The following is a 19,456-nucleotide window of genomic DNA, read 5'->3' on the forward strand; positions in this document are numbered from 1 at the left end:
GTCCAAAATGGAGGTTTTACAGCACTCCCTTAAACCTTTCCCACTCCTATAACCTCCAATGTAATATTATTTACAGAACAGACACTTTTTTATTTTTTTTGTTTTCAATATTCATAATGGTTTGTTGACCTCAAAGAATCATAAACTTTAATAGCTGAAAGGGATCTTAGAGAACTTTTTGTCTAGCCTTCTCATTTTTGTTCCTTTATTTTTTATTGTGGTAAAATACACATAACATAAAATTTACCATGGTAACCATTTTTAAGTACAGTTCCATGGTATTAAGTATATTGTATCATTGTACAACCATCACTGCTGTCCATCTCCACAACTCTCTTCAGCTGGTAAAACTGCACCTCTGTACCCATTGAACAATAACGTCTTTGTCCCATCCCCTCAGCTCTAGCACCACCATTCTACTTTTTGTCTCTCTGAATGTGATTACCATAAGTACCTCATGAAAATGGAATCATATGGTATTTGTCTTCATGTGACTGACTTATTTCACTTAGCATAATGTCCTCAAGGTTCATTCATGTTGTAACATTTATCAGAATGTCTTTCTTTTCTCAGGATGAATGATATTCTATTGAATGTATATACCATGTCTTGTTTATCTCTTCCTCCATCAGTGATCACTTTGGTTGTTTCCACCTTTTGGCAATTGTAAATAATGCTGCTGTGAACATGGGTGTTCAAATCTCTCTTCAAAACTCTGCTTCCAATCCTTTTGGGTATATGCCCAGAAGTGGGATTGCTAGATCATATATTTTTAATTTTTGAAGGAACCACCAATTTTCTGTAGCAGCTATACCATTTTACATCCCATCCCCACCACTAATGCACAAGGGTTCCAATTTTTTCATATCCTTGCCAACACTTGTTATTTTTTGTTTGCTTGATAGTAGCCATCCTAATGAGTGTGGGATGGTATCTCAATATGCCAACCTCCTCCTTTTACAGAGTAAAAAACTAGGAGGAGGAGTGATTTGTTCATATGCAGAAGCAGACCAGTTTGCTAAATGTCTGTTTACTCAATGTTCAGTTCTCCAAAGGGCCAATTTATTATTTATTGAATGACAGATTTCACTGAACTGATTTACACAAACTTAGCCAGGTTTTACTGATTGATAGTCACCATATTGCTTCACCAAAATCTTATCTTTATTACCTTCTTAGAAATATATAAAAAATTGTGTTGCTTGGAATGGTTTCAACACCTTTAAATTTTTTCTTTAAGGTTTTATTTAGTGTTAATTTTACTGCAGCTGTTTCATCCCAGCTTTGGATTTGTTGGTCCATCTTGGTAAAATCAGTTTCATTTTTTTTTAGTTTATTTATTTTTAGAGAGAAAGAGAGAGCATACAAGTGGGAGAAGAGCAGAGAGAGAGAGAGAGAGAGAGAATCCCAAGCAGGCTCTGCACTGTCAGTGCAGAGCCCGAGTGGGACTTGAACTCACGAACTGTGAGATTATGCCCTCAGCCAAAATTGGACACTTAACCGACTGAGCCACCCAGGTGCCCCTCATATTTTAGACACTAATCACTTCTCAAGTGATTAGAACACATAAAAATAGTAATCTAATTAAAGTGGTTAGGGAATCCTTACATTTAGGGAAGTACAAAAGACCGTGGAAGAGATTGAAATGTATTGAAAGAACTACGCTCTGGACATCCAAAATGTGTACATTTGTAAGTTAGTATACATAAGAAATTCTCATTCCACAAAGTCATATTGCCAAGTGAAGAAAGTCCCCAAATGCACTGCAATTTGGCAATGGCAAAACAGCTACATCCAAATGGCTAAAAATGAAACTAAAACTAAATTAGTACTCAGATGAATGAATGAAACATCACAGACATCTTCAAAAGTTATCCTATCTAAAGGAATTTCTATCCTGTTTTATCTTATCCCATCCTATCTAAAACAAATTGCTATAATTTGTAAGTAGTTAAACAGTTTTTCAGTAAATCAGTGAAAGAGTAAATTCAGCAAATTGGCTATTTGGAGAATTGGTGAAATTGGTTATGTGAAATTTGACCAAGAGCCCATATATACATATAAAACCACACTAAGCGGCAGACCCAGAATCGAGTCTAAATCTTCTAATCCATGTTTAATCAGTATTTTCCCTGCTACCTCACACTTTCTAAATTTGACACATGAAATGGATGGGGATGCAGTGAGTTAAAATGTATGTAATAAAGTTTAAATCATCTGATGCCTGATTCCCCTCTTCTGAAAGCTATATAGGACATATTAATTAGATCCTTTGGGAGAAGATATCAGAATAGTAGATGAGAGGGTTTGATAAAGTCACTAAGTTCTGATATATGAGTGCTAGAATGGACTGATATAAAAGGTTTTTTTTTTTTTTTTTTTACTTTGAAATTGTTTCTTTTATTCAGAAAGTTGAAACTATGATGAATTGTGGGAGTTGGAATGACACACAAACTAATTCAGGCCACTCCCTTCTCAGCTTCCCCTGGTTCCACCAGTATGGAAAATGTATTAAGGTTCTTTGTCCCGGTACACTTATTCTCTCTATGGTCTTTGAAAGGACAGTTACCAGCACATAGACCTAGGCCCCACATTCTAGATGTTACCATGTGGATATAGGTAAATTCTTTAGACTAAGAGGGGATTGAGCATCTAATTGATCCTGCCTAGCATTCTTTTGTTTTTTAAAAAAAGAAATAATCATTTCATTATGTCTTATGTCTACAAAAGAAGGAAGAATCTTTGTACCACCATTCATCATATCCAGCATTTAAGAGCCAATATGATACAATCTTTATACTGTAATGGAAAAACTATGGGTGTTTTTTTTTTTCATGTTTATTTCTGAGAAAGAGAGCTTGCTAATGCAAACGGGAGTGGAGGAGAGGCAGATAGAGCGGGGAGAGAAATCCCAAGTAGTCTCCATGCTGTCACTGTCAGCCCGACTTTGGGGCTCAGTTTCATGAACCCTGAGATCATGACCTGAGCCGAAATTAAGAGTCAGATGCTTAACTGACTAAGCCACCCAGGTACCTCAAGACTAGGAGTTTTAAACTGAGTTTTATACATCAAAAAAATAAGAGGACTTGATAGATAGCAGATGGATAGATGGACAGATATGTGATAGGAAAAAGGATAGGTAGAACATATATAGATAGTCATTGTAATACTCTTTCAACTTGTTATGTTTGAAAGTTTCCATAATAAATATTGAAACAAAACCCCTGAAATTTAGACTTAGCTCTATTACTTGATAGCATTGTGATCTTAGAAAATGCCTTTAATCTCTCTATAATAGAAATCAAAGTACCTGCTTTACCTATCTTTAATGTTATAAGGATCAAACCATATAATGTATAGGGACATAATTTGAAATCTATGCCATTCAATAAAAGTGATAAAATAGTGCTATTGTTTCCCCTTTTGGTAATTTCAGTAGCTATTTTAGTTCAGATCAGTTTGAAGAGAGGAAGAAAATGTTCTATTTGCCTTTCTTTATGAGAAAAAACTCCCACACAACCTGCAGCTCTCCTGCCCGTAAACAGGTGGGTTTCGGTTCTCTCGAAGGCCATGGTTTTTATAAGGAAAGGGGACAGAAGGAAAAGTTTAAAAATAAGCTTATAAACCAAATTGCTTTCTTTTTCAGGAAGCAGTAGGGGACACATTAGAAGAACTGTGGATCTCCTACAATTTTATTGAGAAGTTGAAAGGGATCCATGTAATGAAGAAATTAAAGATTCTCTACATGTCTAATAACCTGGTGAAAGACTGGGGTAAGCCGAAGCTGGCTCTTTGTTAACCTTCTACCTCCTATTGTAGAAAATAAACAGAATGAAATGCAAAATGGGGACATTTCTTTCTAAGCACACAGGGAAATAGCTATAGGAGTTCCTATATTTATGCTAAATGCTTGAAATTTACATTTAAATATTTACTTAGAATGATTATAACTGAATAGATCCTGGTCTTATTATTCATCATGAAAAAAATTTAAATTATTGTCCAAAGGCTGAAAGGAATCAGGTTTAATTTAATGATCTTGGGTGGAAGGTGTATTTGCCATTTATATTACTTTGCTTTTTTATAATATATTATTCATTCAGCATTTACTAAAGTCCTATTAAGTGTTATGAACTATGCCAGGCTCTTAACATACGTAATTGAATAAGATACTGTCTCTGTTTTCAAGGAATTCACAACTTAGTGGAAAAGAGTAGTTTATAAGCTAATAACTATAGAACTTTGTAATGAGTTCTTCACTAGAGGTGTGAATTCATTAGGAATTCAAAGATTAGGGGTGTCTGGCTGGTTCAGTCAGTAGAGCATGTGATCCTTGATCTCAGGCTCATGAGTTCAAGCCCCATGTTGGGTGTGGAGCCTATTTAATTAAAAAAAAAAAAAATTCACAGATGAGGGAATGGGTAGAGACAACAGCAGTTTGGCTTAACCCATACTGTACAGCATAGAGAAGCCCTGTCACTGGAGAGTTTGTTCTTTGTGATTCTGAACCTCATTTCCTTTTCTTATCCCACCTGTAGCCTAGCATAAAGGTTGAGGAAGTATGTCTTCTTTTTCCCTCCCTTTCCATATTGTCTTCAGAGAAAGACTTCATATGGGATAGCTTGCCTTATTACTTCTTTCAAAATCTTAAATTGTTCTGAATAGTTACAAACTGAAGGCTACTGGTACTGGCGTTCAACCCCTCAATCCCAAAAATCATAACAGGAAAACTTGCCATTTTCATATGGAATGTATTCTTTGTACTTATAGCTGAATTTGTGAAGCTGGCCGAACTGCCGTGCCTGGAAGACCTGGTGTTTGTAGGCAATCCCTTGGAAGAGAAACATTCTGCGGAGGGGAACTGGATTGAAGAAGCAACCAAGAGAGTTCCCAAACTGAAAAAGCTGGATGGTGAGTGACCCTGAGCCAGCTTGGGGCAATGATTTCTAAACATAAGAATTGAATTTGTGACATGGAATTATGAAAAGGAGCACAACTGAAAAAAAAGATAGGTTGTCTCTCATCTCCAAAGCCATTTCATTCCATAGGAAATTTTATAGTCTGAGTTTGGGCCAGGGTGAGATGAAAAACTCCTGGGATACTTAGACTGGTGTAAGATCATCCCTAGACCAAAACCTTTTAAGAAAGCCAGGCTTTTCTCAAGTCACAAGGGTATTATTTTGCAGAATAATTAGACATAAATGGTAAGCAGTTGCTTTTTCACAGCTGCATCAAAATTGTCATTTTCTCTCTATACCCTCCCCCCACACTAATTTTAGTTAACCAATATTTAAGATAGGTGTCAATGTCAGTAGATATCCCTGACTAGGTTCAAGTTCCAATTCTACCACTTAGTAGCCTTTTGTCATTGTGTTAGTTAATGAATGTCACCAAACCTTGTTCTTTTGTATCTAAAAACTAGAAATGATAATAGTCCCAGACTTCTCGGGACCTTACCTCCTCCTAATGGTGCTATCAGGAAGCCCGACTAGGATCCCAAATGTTCCAGTACCTACAGATTTCTCTCTTTTCTGCCAACCCAGAGAAATAACCTTTCTAATCTGAGGAGAATCCCTATCCCCCTCCTTCTTTTCCACATCATTCTGCATCTGCTCACAAATTGTCTTCTCAGTGATCTTCTTAGGCTTTTCAAAGACAAAAGCTAGTAAGTCTGATGGTCTTTTTCTGCTTTCCACATTGCCCCTGAAGCAGTGATCCATAGAGCTGACTAGGCTACCTGACTGAAGAAGGGAAAGGAAAATATTTAGAAGAAACAAATAAGTAATATCCAGCTACATGATCATTATCATTGTCATCATCACTTACCACACACATATTTGCTCTACTTTCTTCATCACCATACTCATACTGATATTCACATCCAAAACAAAAGGCTTAGTTGTCTGTGGTTTAGGCTTCCTTGTCCCTCAAACCTTCTCTTCTCTCTTCACCACCCCTGCTGCCTTGTCATTCTATCCTTCCTATTCTTTGTCTCTCCATCTCTCTCTTACCAACTCTTTCAAAGCCTCAGTACACAATTCTTTTATCCACCCCAGCTTACTGCAGTGGTTGTTCTTAAATGGGACTGCACCCCTATGGAGGGATGGTTTAGAATCTCTGGGGAGAGGGGAGCCTGGGTGGTTCAGTCGGTTAAGTGTCTGGCTTTGGCTCAGGTCATGATCTCACGGTCTGTGAGTTCGAGCCCGGTGTCGGACTCTGTGCTGACAGCTCAGAGCCTGGAGCCTGTTTTGGATTCTGTGTCTCCCCCTCTCTCTGCCCCTCCCCCACTCGTGCTCTGTCTCTCTTGCTCTCAAAAATAAATAAAACATAAAAAAAAAGAAATTAGAATCTCTAGGGAGAAAGTGAAGAGGTCTCTGTAGTTTGAACAAGTTTCATAGGTGATTCTAATTGCCTCCCTAGGTATGTGCTCACCTGTCCTCCAGTTGAGAATTATTGATGTAAAAAGCTCTTAACTATCTACTTTCCTACACCAAAAAATAGCTCGCTTGAAGTATAATTGACACACAATTAATTGCACATATTTAAAGTGATAATTATTTGATATGTTTTGATATACATAGACACCTCTGAAACCATCACCACAATTAAGATAGTGAACATATGATGGTGACTGCAGTTAACAATACTGTCTTAATAGCAACTTGAAAGTTGCTAAGAGAGTAGATCTTAAAAGTTCTCACCACACACACACACACACACACACAAGTAAATATGTGAAGTGATCGATGTATTAATTAACATTGTGGTAATCATTTCATAATATATATGTATATCAAATCATCATGTTTATACCTTAAAGTTACACAATGCTATCTCAGTCATATCTCAGTAAAGCTGGGGAGAAAAAGATAATGAACATATGCATCACCCCAAAAAGTATCCTTGTGCCTCTTTGTAATCCTTCCCTCCCGCTCCTTGCCAACATCCCTCCCAAGGTAATTAGTGGTTGCTTTCTGTCTCTATAGATTAGTTTGAATTTTCTAGAGTTTTGTATTAATGGAATCATGCAGAATGTTCTTTTTTTTTTTTTCCTGGATGCATATTTAGGGGTAAAATGACAGCAGATTATCTCTTATGGAGAGGTATAGGAATAATTGGGAAGAGGCAAACAGGTTTCTAAAATACTGATAATGCTCTCTTTCCTAAATTGGTAGTAGGTATAGAATCATTGGCTTTGTTACTCCTTAAATTATTTACACTGTATTTGTATGAATGAATATTTCACAATTAAAAAATAAAATAGAAAAAAGTGGGTAGGAACATTAGAGTCTTGGACTTCAGCTTTTCTATGTTCACTTTTGGTTCGATTGTAGAACCATTTGAAGTCATTTGTCTTACTTCTTTCAGCATTGCACACAGGAAGTAAAACCCTTCCCTTAAACATGGACCCCTTACATAGACCCTGAATAGACCAAGCCACATTATAGCCTTTTGGACCAAGCATTGACCTCAGACCAATCTGAACAGCCCCAAAAGAACCATCCTGCTAGTAAGGATACCAGGACAGAGATGGCTACAGCTGCTAACTTGCCTACTTTTGCTTCTTTTCTGTCACTTATAAGCAAAACTGGGGAATCTTAAAAAGCTAAAATGGGGATTCCAGGGTGGCTCAGTTGGTGAAGCATCCGACTCTTGGTCTCAGCTCAGGTCTTAATCTCAGGGTCATGAGTGCAGGTCCTGCATTAGGCTTTGTGGCTGGGCATGAAGCCTACTTAAAAAAAAAAAAAAGCTAACATGAAAAAGACAATACCAAATATTGGTGGGATGTGGAGCAACTAGAACTCTCAGACCCTGCCAGGTAGTAATGTAACTTGGTATGACCACTTTGGAAAACTGGCATTATCTGTAAAAGGTCTACATACATATCCATTATGACCCAGCACTTTTTCTCCTAGCTACAGACCCCAAATAAAAGGATATATCTGTTAACCCAAAGATAGGTATGAGAATGTTCATAGCAGCGCTATTTTAATAGCTATAAATTGGAAACAACCCAAATGCCCATCAACAATAGAATGAATTGGGGCGCCTGGGTGGCGCAGTCGGTTAAGCGTCCGACTTCAGCCAGGTCACGATCTCGCGGTCCGGGAGTTCGAGCCCCGCGTCGGGCTCTGGGCTGATGGCTCAGAGCCTGGAGCCTGTTTCCAATTCTGTGTCTCCCTCTCTCTCTGCCCCTCCCCCGTTCATGCTCTGTCTCTCTCTGTCCCAAAAATAAATAAACGTTGAAAAAAAAATTAAAAAAAAAACAACAATAGAATGAATTATGACATATTCATACAATGTAATATTAAACAGCAATGAGAATGAATGAACTACAAATTTCACACAAATAGATGAGTCTCGCAAACATAATGTTGAGCAAAGCAAGCCAGACACAGAGTGCATGTTACACCATCCCATTCATATCAATTTCAAAAACAGGCAAATACCCTATGATGTTAGACATTAGGATAGAATATACCTTTTGTGGGGGGATAGTGACTGGAAGGGGGCTTGAGGAAGTTTTGAGGGGGGTTTCTAATAATGTTCTCTACCTAATCTGGGTGCTGGTTACCAGATGTGTTCATTTTGTACATATTTATCAATCTGTACACTTACATAATTTGTGTACTTTGTATGTTATGCACTCTTCCCCTGTGAAAAGATGCTGTGCAGAGTACAGAGAGGTGAAACTCTAGTCACTACTGTAAAGAACATAAATGTTCATTTTGCAAGGATCACAGAGGAAGAGGCACTGGAGTTGGTTCTTTTTAAAAAAAATTTTTTTTTAACATTTATTTATTGTTGAGACACAGAGAGTGACAGAGTGCGAGCAGGGGAGGGGCAGAGAGAGGGAGACACAGAATCCAAAACAGGCTTCAGGCTCTGAACTGTCAGCACAGTGCCCCACCTGGGGCTCGAACCCACAAACCGTGAGATCATCGTCTGAGCTGAAGTTGGACACTTAGGCAACTGAGCCACCCAGGTGCCCCTGGAGCTGGTTTTTAATTAAGGGTGGGATTTAGATGGAAGGAGAGTTGGTAGGGGGCATTCCAAAATGGAGGAACCCTTGACCAAGGACCCAGAGATAAGAGTGTGCAAGATGAGTTTGGTATACCATGAACTGATCAGTTTAGCTGGTGCAGAAGGTGACTGGCTGAAGAGTTAAGACTGAACATGGGACTGGAGTCAAATTGTGGGCAGGCTTCAAATGCCAGTGCTCAGAAATGTGTGGCTCTTGGCCCAGTGATAGCCTGCAGATGTGTTTTGTTTTCTGTGTTTTGGTTCTTTTTATTTTTATTTTTTCAAGTTTATTCCCTTTGTTTAATATTTGGGAGAGTAAAATAAAAATTCAGATTTCTGGCAACACTGGGATTGCATATTTTATTGTGAAAAATGAAGAATATTTCTCTGTGTTTAACATATACAGTTTTTAGTGTGTATATAGAGCTTTATTTTTCTGCCTGCCACCTGTAGGCACTTTTATTTGCAACTCTGCATTTGGGGAGCTAAATATTCACAAATACTTATATTAATCCATTTGAGAAGTTTCCTGAGAAGCTTTTTGGATAATTTGAAATCAAAGAGATGATTTTATGAGATTATTTTTATTATGGCACACTTCCTAGTATTCATAGCGTCTCTGGTTAACAGAACAATATTTTCATTTAGAATTTAAAAAATCTGTTTAGAATGACCAGAAATAATTTTCTTTTTCATTTTAGGTACCCCAGTAATTAAAGAGGACGAGGAAGAAGATAACTAACACCATGTTTTCCGCTTCATGTTAACTTATTTAAATGTCATAAGAACAATAGATAAGTTTTGTATAATGGTCTATTTTAAAGATTCTGTGTGGGGTAAAAGATTATTAAGATAAAACAAATCTCTCATTCCTATCTTTTTTTAAACCTATTTAGTGTTTCTCCCCCCAAATAGTAACAGTAACACCAACTTCATGTATTCTAGTACGTTTTTTAGAAATTCAGATTTTCAATTTTTGTCTTTAGTCCCAGTTGTGTACTTCGTGGCCCCATCTACTGAAACTTTTTATAGACTAGTCATTTTTAACAAAAAAGAATAACAAATATGGTTCTTTATTCAATTTAAGTTGTTTTTTTTTTTAGACCAGGCATTTAAATATATATACTTAACCTTTGAGTCTGTAGACTATCTTTCCTGAAGGTCCATGTCCTTATGATTCAGAAGCACAAATATGTGACGCCTTTGGTTCAAAAGGCAGCACAGTGACAGGAAGAGTTCCTCTTAGAAGAAATGCAGAGCAGCCCTAGAACGAAGACTCCCAAAGTCCAGTTGGAAAAGCTGTGGTGAAAAAAGGAAAAATTAATATCTTGGGGGCCTTATAGCCCATGTTATATTTAGTTGTTTTTCCAAAAATGTGTGCAATGTCAACTGGAATTTAGGTTGTGTTTACATGCCTGGCCACTTGAGTCACTGTGCACAGTCAGCCATTCTGTGATCCAGGTCAGTGGTTGAAATGACTGCCATGATCATTCCTTTAACTGGTACTGTGGTCATGTTACTCATGTGGACCTGATTTTAGGCACACTTTTTGGTTTATAGTCCCTTATATGTTATAAAAGGAAATGTATGTAAACAATAGTTATGTTTGAATTACTAGCCTAAATGTTGGCCATTCATATATGTCAAAATTTTCCCTAATAACTTTGTTCTTTTGACCCTCACGTTGGGAGAAATGATTGCTATAAATAAGGATATAGAACCTAAAGACTGCATCTGATACCTTTCAATAGGTTAAATTTAGAATTTTGAAATATATTTTTAGAATGTTTCTGAGTTAAACAGCTCTTAAAATGAATTATGTAAGTGATTGTGGAGGGAAAAGAGAAGAGATATTTCATTATGGGATTGCAGGCAAATGGCAATATTTTTAAGGATTGCCTTCTCTATGAAGGATGGTAGGTGATTTAACCTTAAAATTGCAAAGCAATAGTTGGAGACAGAGCTTAGAATTTATCATATAAGAAAAAAAAGTCTTTTTGGAAAGTACAAGATATAGTAGTCAGTAACCATATGATGATAAAGTCCATAGTAGGCCATGACTGAATCACTGACGGATTTCAGAAAAGAAGTTAGAGGCGCTCTGCCAAATTGTGCCTAAAGTCCCTCAACCAGAGACTGATTCTTATTTCCCCATTTACTTGTGTAAAACCAGTCAAAGAGGGGAGTGTCATTTTGGTTTTTTTTAAGTGATTGCATAAATAGTCCTGGGCTTCAGAAATTTTCAGCTATCATTTAACTAGGAATTACGTGATTTCTCTGAGTCACTCTGATCTAAAGGGACCACTGCTTTGACAATCAATTCTGAATACAAACAGCAAGAGGAAAAATTAGTCCAACACTTTTTGCATCCTTTTAGTTCTTCCTTATAATCTGATAGGAAGAAATCTTTACTCTGGCTTACACATTCAAAGCCTTTGGGTATTTCTTTTGTGAACTGTAGGCAATGAGTATTCCCCTTGGTGATGTTTAAATCTTCAAAACTAGGAGGGAAGATGATCTTCTTCACTTGTAGTTTGCATGTCATCCAGTAGGAAAGCTTGAAGCCATTTTGCTATGTATGGATATATTTTCTAAAAGTTACTCTGGAAGTGAATATAATAGGGAATGAATAACTTCATATTGAATCTTAAAATGGCTTATGGTGTTGGCATTTGGTTTTCTGAAGTCTATAATATAGAAACATTTTCTCTGCTTCTCCTTGTTTCTTAATATTTTTAAGTCACTGATAGTTCTCAGAGATTGGGATGGATTCTCTCTGTGCTCTTGGTTTAAAGCATTATGCCATTTTAGTGGCTCATCTAAATTTTTTCTATTCTTGTAATGATGGTAGAGCTCTGGAATCCATCCAGTATTTTAATTTTTCACAGGTAACTTGATTTTAGTTTGCAAAGGAATTCAACTTTTCTGTGTTCCCTAACTGTAAGTTTATGGCTGTATTACCTGGTCAGGCCTTGAAAGGTTTTTGTGTTCTGTGTTCGTAGGAGTTTGTTCCTTTAGACCAGAGTTTCTCAGTGTTGGCACTATTACCATTTTGGGTTGGATAATGTTATCCTGTGTATTATAGGATGTTTAGCACTATCTCTGGCTTCTACTCACTAGATACCAGTAGAATCCCCAGTTTCATTCTGACAACCAAAAATGTCTTCAGACATTACCATCTGTCCCCTCTGGCAGTGGGGTAGGAACAGATTCGTCCCTGGTTAAGAACCAGTGCTTTATACTAACATTCCTTTTGTCCAGGTGCATTTATTTTCACTCTAGCCATATATGCCTCCTGAGTTGTTGTATGAGAGAAGGTGATGTATTTAATAATTATGGATGGAAGGAAAATGGTCATTGGTGTTTTGCTTTTTTGTAATGCTCATTTTAATAATTGTCATATAACATTAGAAACTCAGGGCTGGAAGGTTCAACTTACGTTTTTCAGCAGGGTCTCAACTTTTATTTCTTAGTATTCCTGCTTATCTTAGGACAGTGATTGTTAACCTACCTCTCTCTTACTATAACAGAATTCAACTTTATGATAGATTTTGCTTTATCTTTGAACATTTTGAGTGTACTTTTAGAAAATGGATCATTCTTTAAATGTTTGTTCATTGTCCACTAATGCATAGATTTTCCAGACTGTAGCAGTCATTAAATACAGAAAAATATTGTATAAAATTTGGAAAAATTTGGTAATCATATGTGAAAGTTAGCTGGTGTAGACACCAATTTTGGATGTTGTCAGAAGAATGTCATGATAATTGGTCATTAACTTGGTATTACTTGGTATGGTTATTAGACACTTAAATGTGGTTCTTGTGTGGAAAAAGAATTTTGACTTGAATAGATTCTTCTTTTACCAGTGATCTGAAGTAGAGTAAGGAGGAATAAAAAATGAATCTTAACTGTTGACTTATTCTCAGAATTGGTGATGTGTAAGTGGAGTTGAAGGTAGTTATCTCTGTGACCAAGAATCTTCCACCTGGGTTTTTCTTAGGACTAAATGGAAAAAGTGTAGGGTCTAGGAAGGTTGGACTTAATCATTAACTTTTAAAAATTGGTGTGTTGGGGGGTAGGGAGTGTCAAAGTATTGATCACGAGTAGTGTCTCTTTAACTGCAGTTTGTCAGTTTGTGAGGACCTTACATTGTAACTGTTGGTAAAGGGAGAAAACTAACTGCTGAACTGAAAGTTATCTTTTAACTGAAATTAATCCCTTCGGCACATGTTTTCTTTATTTAGGCTGCTTAATATGTCTGTGAATAATTAAATATTAAACAAGTTTCAGTGTAGCAGAGTTGGTGCTTCTGACACAGCTAACTTGACCATATTCCTTTATCCTCACTCTAGCATGAGGTTTTGGTTTTGGTTTTTGTTTTTTCATAAAACCATAAAATAGGTGCAATAAAAAAAATAGAGTATGTCTTAAAAAAATCACTGAACTTTTAGAAATCCCACATCGAAATCTCTGTTGCTACCTTTTTATAACTGACTGCAAAGGAAGAAAACTGAAAGTCAAAATGAGACTGAGTCTTACTTTTTTCTAACCTAAGAAACATTTTCACTTGCCACTTGGAGAAGTCATAACTGGATTCTAGTTACTTCCCATATTGGGCAGATTAGAGGGGAACCAGCCAACCAAATTATGATCTAGCAAATTTAACAAGGGGATGGGGGAGAGTAAACTATTTTGCCATAGATTTGCACTTTAACATTATGAACTGGATGTTGGTAGACAGGACTCCCAAAGGGCAGATAGGTAAATACCTAGCCTACATGTGGATATTAGAGAATCAGACTTATCCTTGCTCGTTCTAAGCCAACCTGAGCAATAGTTGTCTGTTGACATAATCAGAGTCTGGATTTCCCTATTTCCCTCCTTGTTGTCATCTTCCATGTCTGCTACATTGACAGTCATCCCTCTGGGGAATGTGTCATGTAGAATTCTCTTTCTCAGAATAGAAACTTTGTGCGTTAGTTATCTTTCCCACGTCTAGATTTTAACAGTTAATTTAGATGTTGGTTAAATTAAGCTGTGGCTAATGTGACAAGGGTGGGAAGTTCTTTGCTTCTTTGATCTGCAGGATACCTGCCTCTGAGGTGCTATTGCCTGGAGGGATCAATCCCATCAAAAGACTGGTGGTAGAGAATATACATACAGCTAGCTGCTTCTCCCAGGGTGTCAGTCATGATAACGAGCATCATTCCAGAATCTTTGGCTTCTAGAACCAACTCCATTCTAAAGAACATTTTAACATCTATTAATACTTTGATAATAATCTTTTATATGCAGGAATTTTGTAGCATGACTTTATGACTAAACTTATTGTGTTAACTTATTTAGAAATGTTGAGTTTCTGAATGTTATTTTGTGAAACTTGTTTTAAAATAGTAATAAATTGTGTTATTTTCTAAAAAAAATTAATTCGTATCTTTTTTTGGTTATGTGGCCATTAGCTTTAGCTAGTATAGAGCAACCATGTGAACTTCCAATCACATTCAATTCTGAAGAAATTTGGCCTTTAGATCAAACATTCCACACAGCTTGTGTGAGTGTGTATGAGACAGGGAGAGAGCCTGACTCATTTCTTTATGCCATTTTTGTCCCCCTGTAGTTCACTACCAGTGATAATCTCCTCTTCCAGGTTTGTAAGTCTTCACTAGAAGGCCTCTGGGCACCATTCCAAATGATTGGGATCCTGCAAAGTGCTTCCCGGAACCGGAAGGACTATTCCTAGTCCTCTCCTTACTGGTAGTATACGAGTTTAAGGTTGATTGATAGGCCCCTGATTTGTGGTCTGGAATAACCTGACACTGGCCAGCCCCTTTTTGATACACAAGAAACAAGATAGCCTAGTAATAGCTGTAACATTACACATTGTCTCAGCACATATTCTGTGCTATCAACCAAATATAATTTTGGCCTCAGAATGGGACTGTGGTGCAGTTTCTACTTCTTTATTCCACAGTTCTTTGGTTCTAAGGATGTTTCTTGCTGCTGTCCTCCTTTAAAAAGCAGATTTTAATTTTTGAGCCTTTTATAAAGAGAAACCCTTAATTCAGATAAGAAATAGCTCATTATTTTTAGTTTTCTAGAATAAAGGATGGACATCTAGAATCCTTACATGTGTACCATATATATGTAATCAAATATGTATGTATATGTAGATATATAACCGTTACATATAATAAAAGAATCTGAAGTGATAACCCTCCTTCCTAAGATGCAGTCAGTTCTGCAGCTATAAGAAGGTATATCTCTATGTACAGACATTGAAGGATGCCTCTGACATCGGGTGAGAGAAACCCACTATTTTCGTTATGAACGTAACTTGCGTGGAGTGAGAATGTGTGTGTATATGTGGCTGGCTGGTGTGAGGTGGCAGTGGGAGCATGTGTGGAGAAACAGGATTGTATGGTTGGGGTGGGAGACTGCTGTAGTGTGTTTGTGTCTGTGTGTGTGTGCACGCGCGCGCATGGTGGGAGGAGGGAGTGTGTTTATGAGAGTGTCAGGGGGAAGGTGGGAGTGAATGTGTACAGATAAGATTCTGAGAAGTGAGGGGGGCGTGTACCCGGTGCCATGCTGTCATGCCAATGGCAATGGAGAGGGAAGCTATGTGAGTTGGGGAGTAGAGGAATGAGGACATGTTCATTGGGGGAAGCAAAGACTTGCGTATCTGTTGAGAAACATTTGGAGATGTGTGTGTTAAGCGTGTGAGGGTGGAACAGATGACATGAGTGTACAGAAAAATGTTTGAATGTACACCAGTAGTAGCCTTTATAAATAAATTTTTACCTGATTGTCAAATAGGTTGGCTGTAATTTTTTTTTTAATTTTTTTTTTTTCAACGTTTATTTTTGGGACAGAGAGAGACAGAGCATGAACGGGGGAGGGGCAGAGAGAGAGGGAGACACAGAATCGGAAACAGGCTCCAGGCTCTGAGCCATCAGCCCAGAGCCCGACGCGGGGCTCGAACTCACGGACCGCGAGATCGTGACATGGCTGAAGTTGGACGCTTAACCGACTGCGCCACCCAGGGGCCCCGAGATTGGCTGTAATTTTAAAGCCTTGTTACTAGGGGAAAACCCCACTGAACTCTAATGCTCATGTAACCACTTCTGGATTTACTAGGATCTCAAGACACCTTTGGTCACTAAAGCTCTGAAGTCAAACATGTTTTTAAACTCTGTTTCCCTATTTGTACCCTCTTGATATCAAATGGCTGCTATAAATCTGAAACCTTCATTTTAAGCTGAGGAATTATTCCTCAGCAAAATAAACTCCTTTAGCTGAAAAAGGATTTAGAAAGGGGAGAAAAAGCATTGCTAGATGACATCCTGAGCCCCATTTCAGGATTTTCTAACATTTTACAGTAAGTTAATATTTACGTAGGTCTTTTTAGCCTTCTAACACTTGCCTTGTAGAAAACATGCAAAAGTTGAAAATACCAAAAGGTTCTGCAATTTAAACTCGCATAGTATGACATGAAGTTTAAAGATAAAATCATTGAAGTCTGATTTTCTTAGCAGCATGGGGAAGTCTTCCTAAGAGAACATAGAGCTTAATTACACTTAAATTTTGTATATGTGTCAGAAAAACAAGACAATAGAATTTTTAAAATATTTTTATTCATATACATGTATTTTGATAACTTGAAATTTAGAACACTTAGAATCAGCATGAACAAGAACTACTATTCAATGACAGACTTGAAGTGGGGAACTAGATACTGTAATTGGTTCTTTATAACCTTCCCATGCAGTTTATATCTGTATCTTGTACAGAGAAAAATTGATTCACGCAGTTCTAGAATTGTTTCCTAACATCCCATTCCATAGTCTCAGAACACTTGTCAATTAAACTGATCCAGACGTTTCAAGATGAAAAATAAGAAATTTGCTTTGTATGGTTGAATAACTAGTAGTATCTAATTAAGTCACATTTCTTTCCATTAATATAAATTAGGAACAATTTACTGTAAACACAGAACTATTCACGATATTAGTAATAACGGCTCATATTTTTACTGAACACTTTTTGTGTTTGCCAGGTCCTGCGCTAAACATCAGAACATGCAATTTCACACTTAATTACCTCAATGGGAAGTGTCACAAATTCACATGTTTTACAACTGATGATTGCCACAACGACAGCTTGCACTGAGCACTGGTGCACAAGTCTTTACCTGGCATTGCAGCTAGGTACGACTCACTTATAGTAAGTAGCTCAGGGTGCTCATTTGCACAGTTGTACTAATGTTACATGAATACCCAGGCCTGCTGCCTCCCTGCTCTCAAACCCCCTTCCCCCCCCCACCCCCAGCACATGGCTAAGTCTTCACTACTAAGAGACACCTGTAAGATAGCATGGAGACAAGGAAAGCAGCTGCGATCTAGATCTGCAGTACAGCCTGTTTCCTGGGCCTCAGAAGTGCCCCTCCAGGCCTAACTGCAGGAGGGCGGCCTCAGCCTCCTCCTCCTCCTCCTTGGCCTCCTCCTCTCGGATCTGCACCAGCAACTGGAAGAGGTTAGGGGCAGGCCCTTCCGCAGCCCCCGTCAGCCACAGCTGCCTTCGGATGGCCCCGCTGTGGTTGGCCCCGGCAATAACCTGCTCCAGGCGGGCCTGGTTCACGTTATCTTTATCTATAGCCCCCTTCTCCACCACCTTCTGCAGAAGAGGCTCCAGTCGAATGACATATGCAGATAACTTTTCTCCCGGGTTCTGGTAAGTGTTCAGAAATCTGACCTGCGCATCCCTAGAGCTCTCGACGCTCCCAAACACCTGCTCAAGGGCCTTCAGGCATTCAGCAGTGGTTATTGCAGGGTTGTTAGTCTTGAGGATGCGGATGACATCAGCGGCAGGGCCTCTAAGACTCTCCATCAACCGCCGCCTCTTTTCTACATCAGACACCTGCCACTCCTCTATGACCTCATTAGTGTGTTCCAGCCAGGGATCAAAGGTCTCCTCCCCCGGCCCCGGGATGTCCCTCCCAGAGAACAGCGTCAGCTTCTTGTACCATATGGACTCAACAAGAGGCTGAATAACATTATCCAAAATATAGTTTAGCATCTCTGCCGGCATATCTGGGCCTGGGGCCGGGGCAGGGTTCTGAAACCCAAGGACGCGGGCAACATCTTGCACGGTCCACCCCTCTCTCGCCAGGAAGAGGTGCAGCCTTTCTAAAAATTCAGCATCGGAAGTCGGGGGTTTAAAGACCACTTTCCAGACCCCTCCTTTACCCGGCATCTCCCTGGGGATCGCGGCGTAATCGACAGCGCCAGTGAGCTCTAACAAGGCTGCTTTTGCATTCTCTTCCCTCCAAAACATTCTCCCAAGTACTCGATAGGGCACCTGGGGCATCGCAGCCTGGAGGGTCTCTTCGATTTCAGCCTCATCACAGTTCACTGGGATCCCCCAGACCAGCAGGGCTCTCTGGGAGTTCACATCCATCCCCCTGCACCAGTCTTCCAACAGTGTCATCGCCATTTTCCCAACTGTCAAGGGCCCCAACTCTACAAATAAGGATTAGACTGTGGCTCCCTGTGCTCTGGGACTTAGGACAGCAGCAGACACTCCCCCCAATACGCCCGAGGGAGGCAAGCTTCACGCGATCACAATGAACAAATGACACCAGAGTCCTCCTCTTGTCCTTTCGCTGCCCCGCAAAGTCAGTCCTTCGGCTGGTTCTCCGAGCGAAGCCTCTGGGATGCTCTGGCAGTCAGTCACGCGTCCGCCGCCATCTTGCGTCTCCGGTCGGGGTCTGCAGCCCGCGTCTCCCACCCGCAGGCAGGGTGTCGTGTCGCAGCGCAGAAGGCGAGCAGCGACGGCGGGTGGCGAGGCCTGGAGCCGCGGGGCTGAAGAGGCGCCGGGGTGTGGTCGCGGGGCGTGGCCGCCTCCTCTCGGCAGCTGGGGCGTCGGGCACCCGCTGCTTGCTCCCGCTGTTGATCCGGCGTTCGCGGTCGGAGCCCGGCCTTCAGTTGGGCGAGGAGCGGCTGCTTTGCAGACGAGGGCTGCGCAGTCCCCGAAGGAAAAGATTGTTCTGAGGTCGCGGCGGCGGCGGCGGGGCCAGTCCGCAAGTGGCTTCTTTGCAGACCTAGTGATGGCTCCAGGCGGCGAGGTGGCCGAGGAACGACGCCACGGGCAGCGGAGGCGCCAGGAGGACGGAGAAGCGAGGCAAGGGCGGGCAGGAGTGGCGGTGCGCGGGCTGCGGCGGGCTGCGGCGGTGTGGTGCAGGTCCGCTGCCAGGTCCTGGGATCCGCAGCCAGCGAAGGCGTTACTGCCGCAGCGGGGAGCGGGGCAGGCCCAGTGAGCTGCTTCCGCCCCGCCCCCGTGGCGGAGCGTAACCATGGCAACGGTGGCCTTGACTACCTGAGTTCCTCGAGTTCCCGTGGTTCTCGGGGTCGAGCGGTTGCCAAGGGGCTAGGCG

General features: G+C 39.9%; 2 protein-coding genes across 2 annotated transcripts in view; one reads left to right on the forward strand and one right to left on the reverse strand.

Moving 5' to 3' along the window:
- DNAL1 (dynein axonemal light chain 1) overlaps window positions 1-13,475 on the forward strand; it is a 49,404-nt gene extending 35,929 nt beyond the window's left edge. Inside the window, exons 6-8 of the mRNA XM_045451506.1 lie at window positions 3,647-3,773; window positions 4,771-4,911; window positions 9,726-13,475. Of these exons, the coding sequence (XP_045307462.1) occupies window positions 3,647-3,773; window positions 4,771-4,911; window positions 9,726-9,766 (309 nt within the window). The 3' untranslated portion in view covers window positions 9,767-13,475. The remainder of the gene's footprint in view (window positions 1-3,646; window positions 3,774-4,770; window positions 4,912-9,725) is intronic.
- Window positions 13,476-16,638: 3,163 nt separating this feature from the next.
- PNMA1 (PNMA family member 1) lies at window positions 16,639-18,638 on the reverse strand. The gene has a single exon (XM_045451513.1). The coding sequence runs from the start codon at window positions 18,514-18,516 to the stop codon at window positions 17,455-17,457; it is 1,062 nt and encodes a 353-aa protein (XP_045307469.1). The 5' UTR covers window positions 18,517-18,638; the 3' UTR covers window positions 16,639-17,454.
- Window positions 18,639-19,456: the final 818 nt, after the last annotated feature.

Source organism: Leopardus geoffroyi, chromosome B3, assembly GCF_018350155.1.
Source record: "Leopardus geoffroyi isolate Oge1 chromosome B3, O.geoffroyi_Oge1_pat1.0, whole genome shotgun sequence".
Classification (NCBI taxonomy): domain Eukaryota; kingdom Metazoa; phylum Chordata; class Mammalia; order Carnivora; family Felidae; genus Leopardus; species Leopardus geoffroyi.

What these genes read in the sequence shown, in the direction of transcription:
- PNMA1 (XM_045451513.1), bottom strand. Translation starts at nt 18,516, where the DNA reads ATGGCGATGACACTGTTGGAAGACTGGTGCAGGGGGATGGATGTGAAC.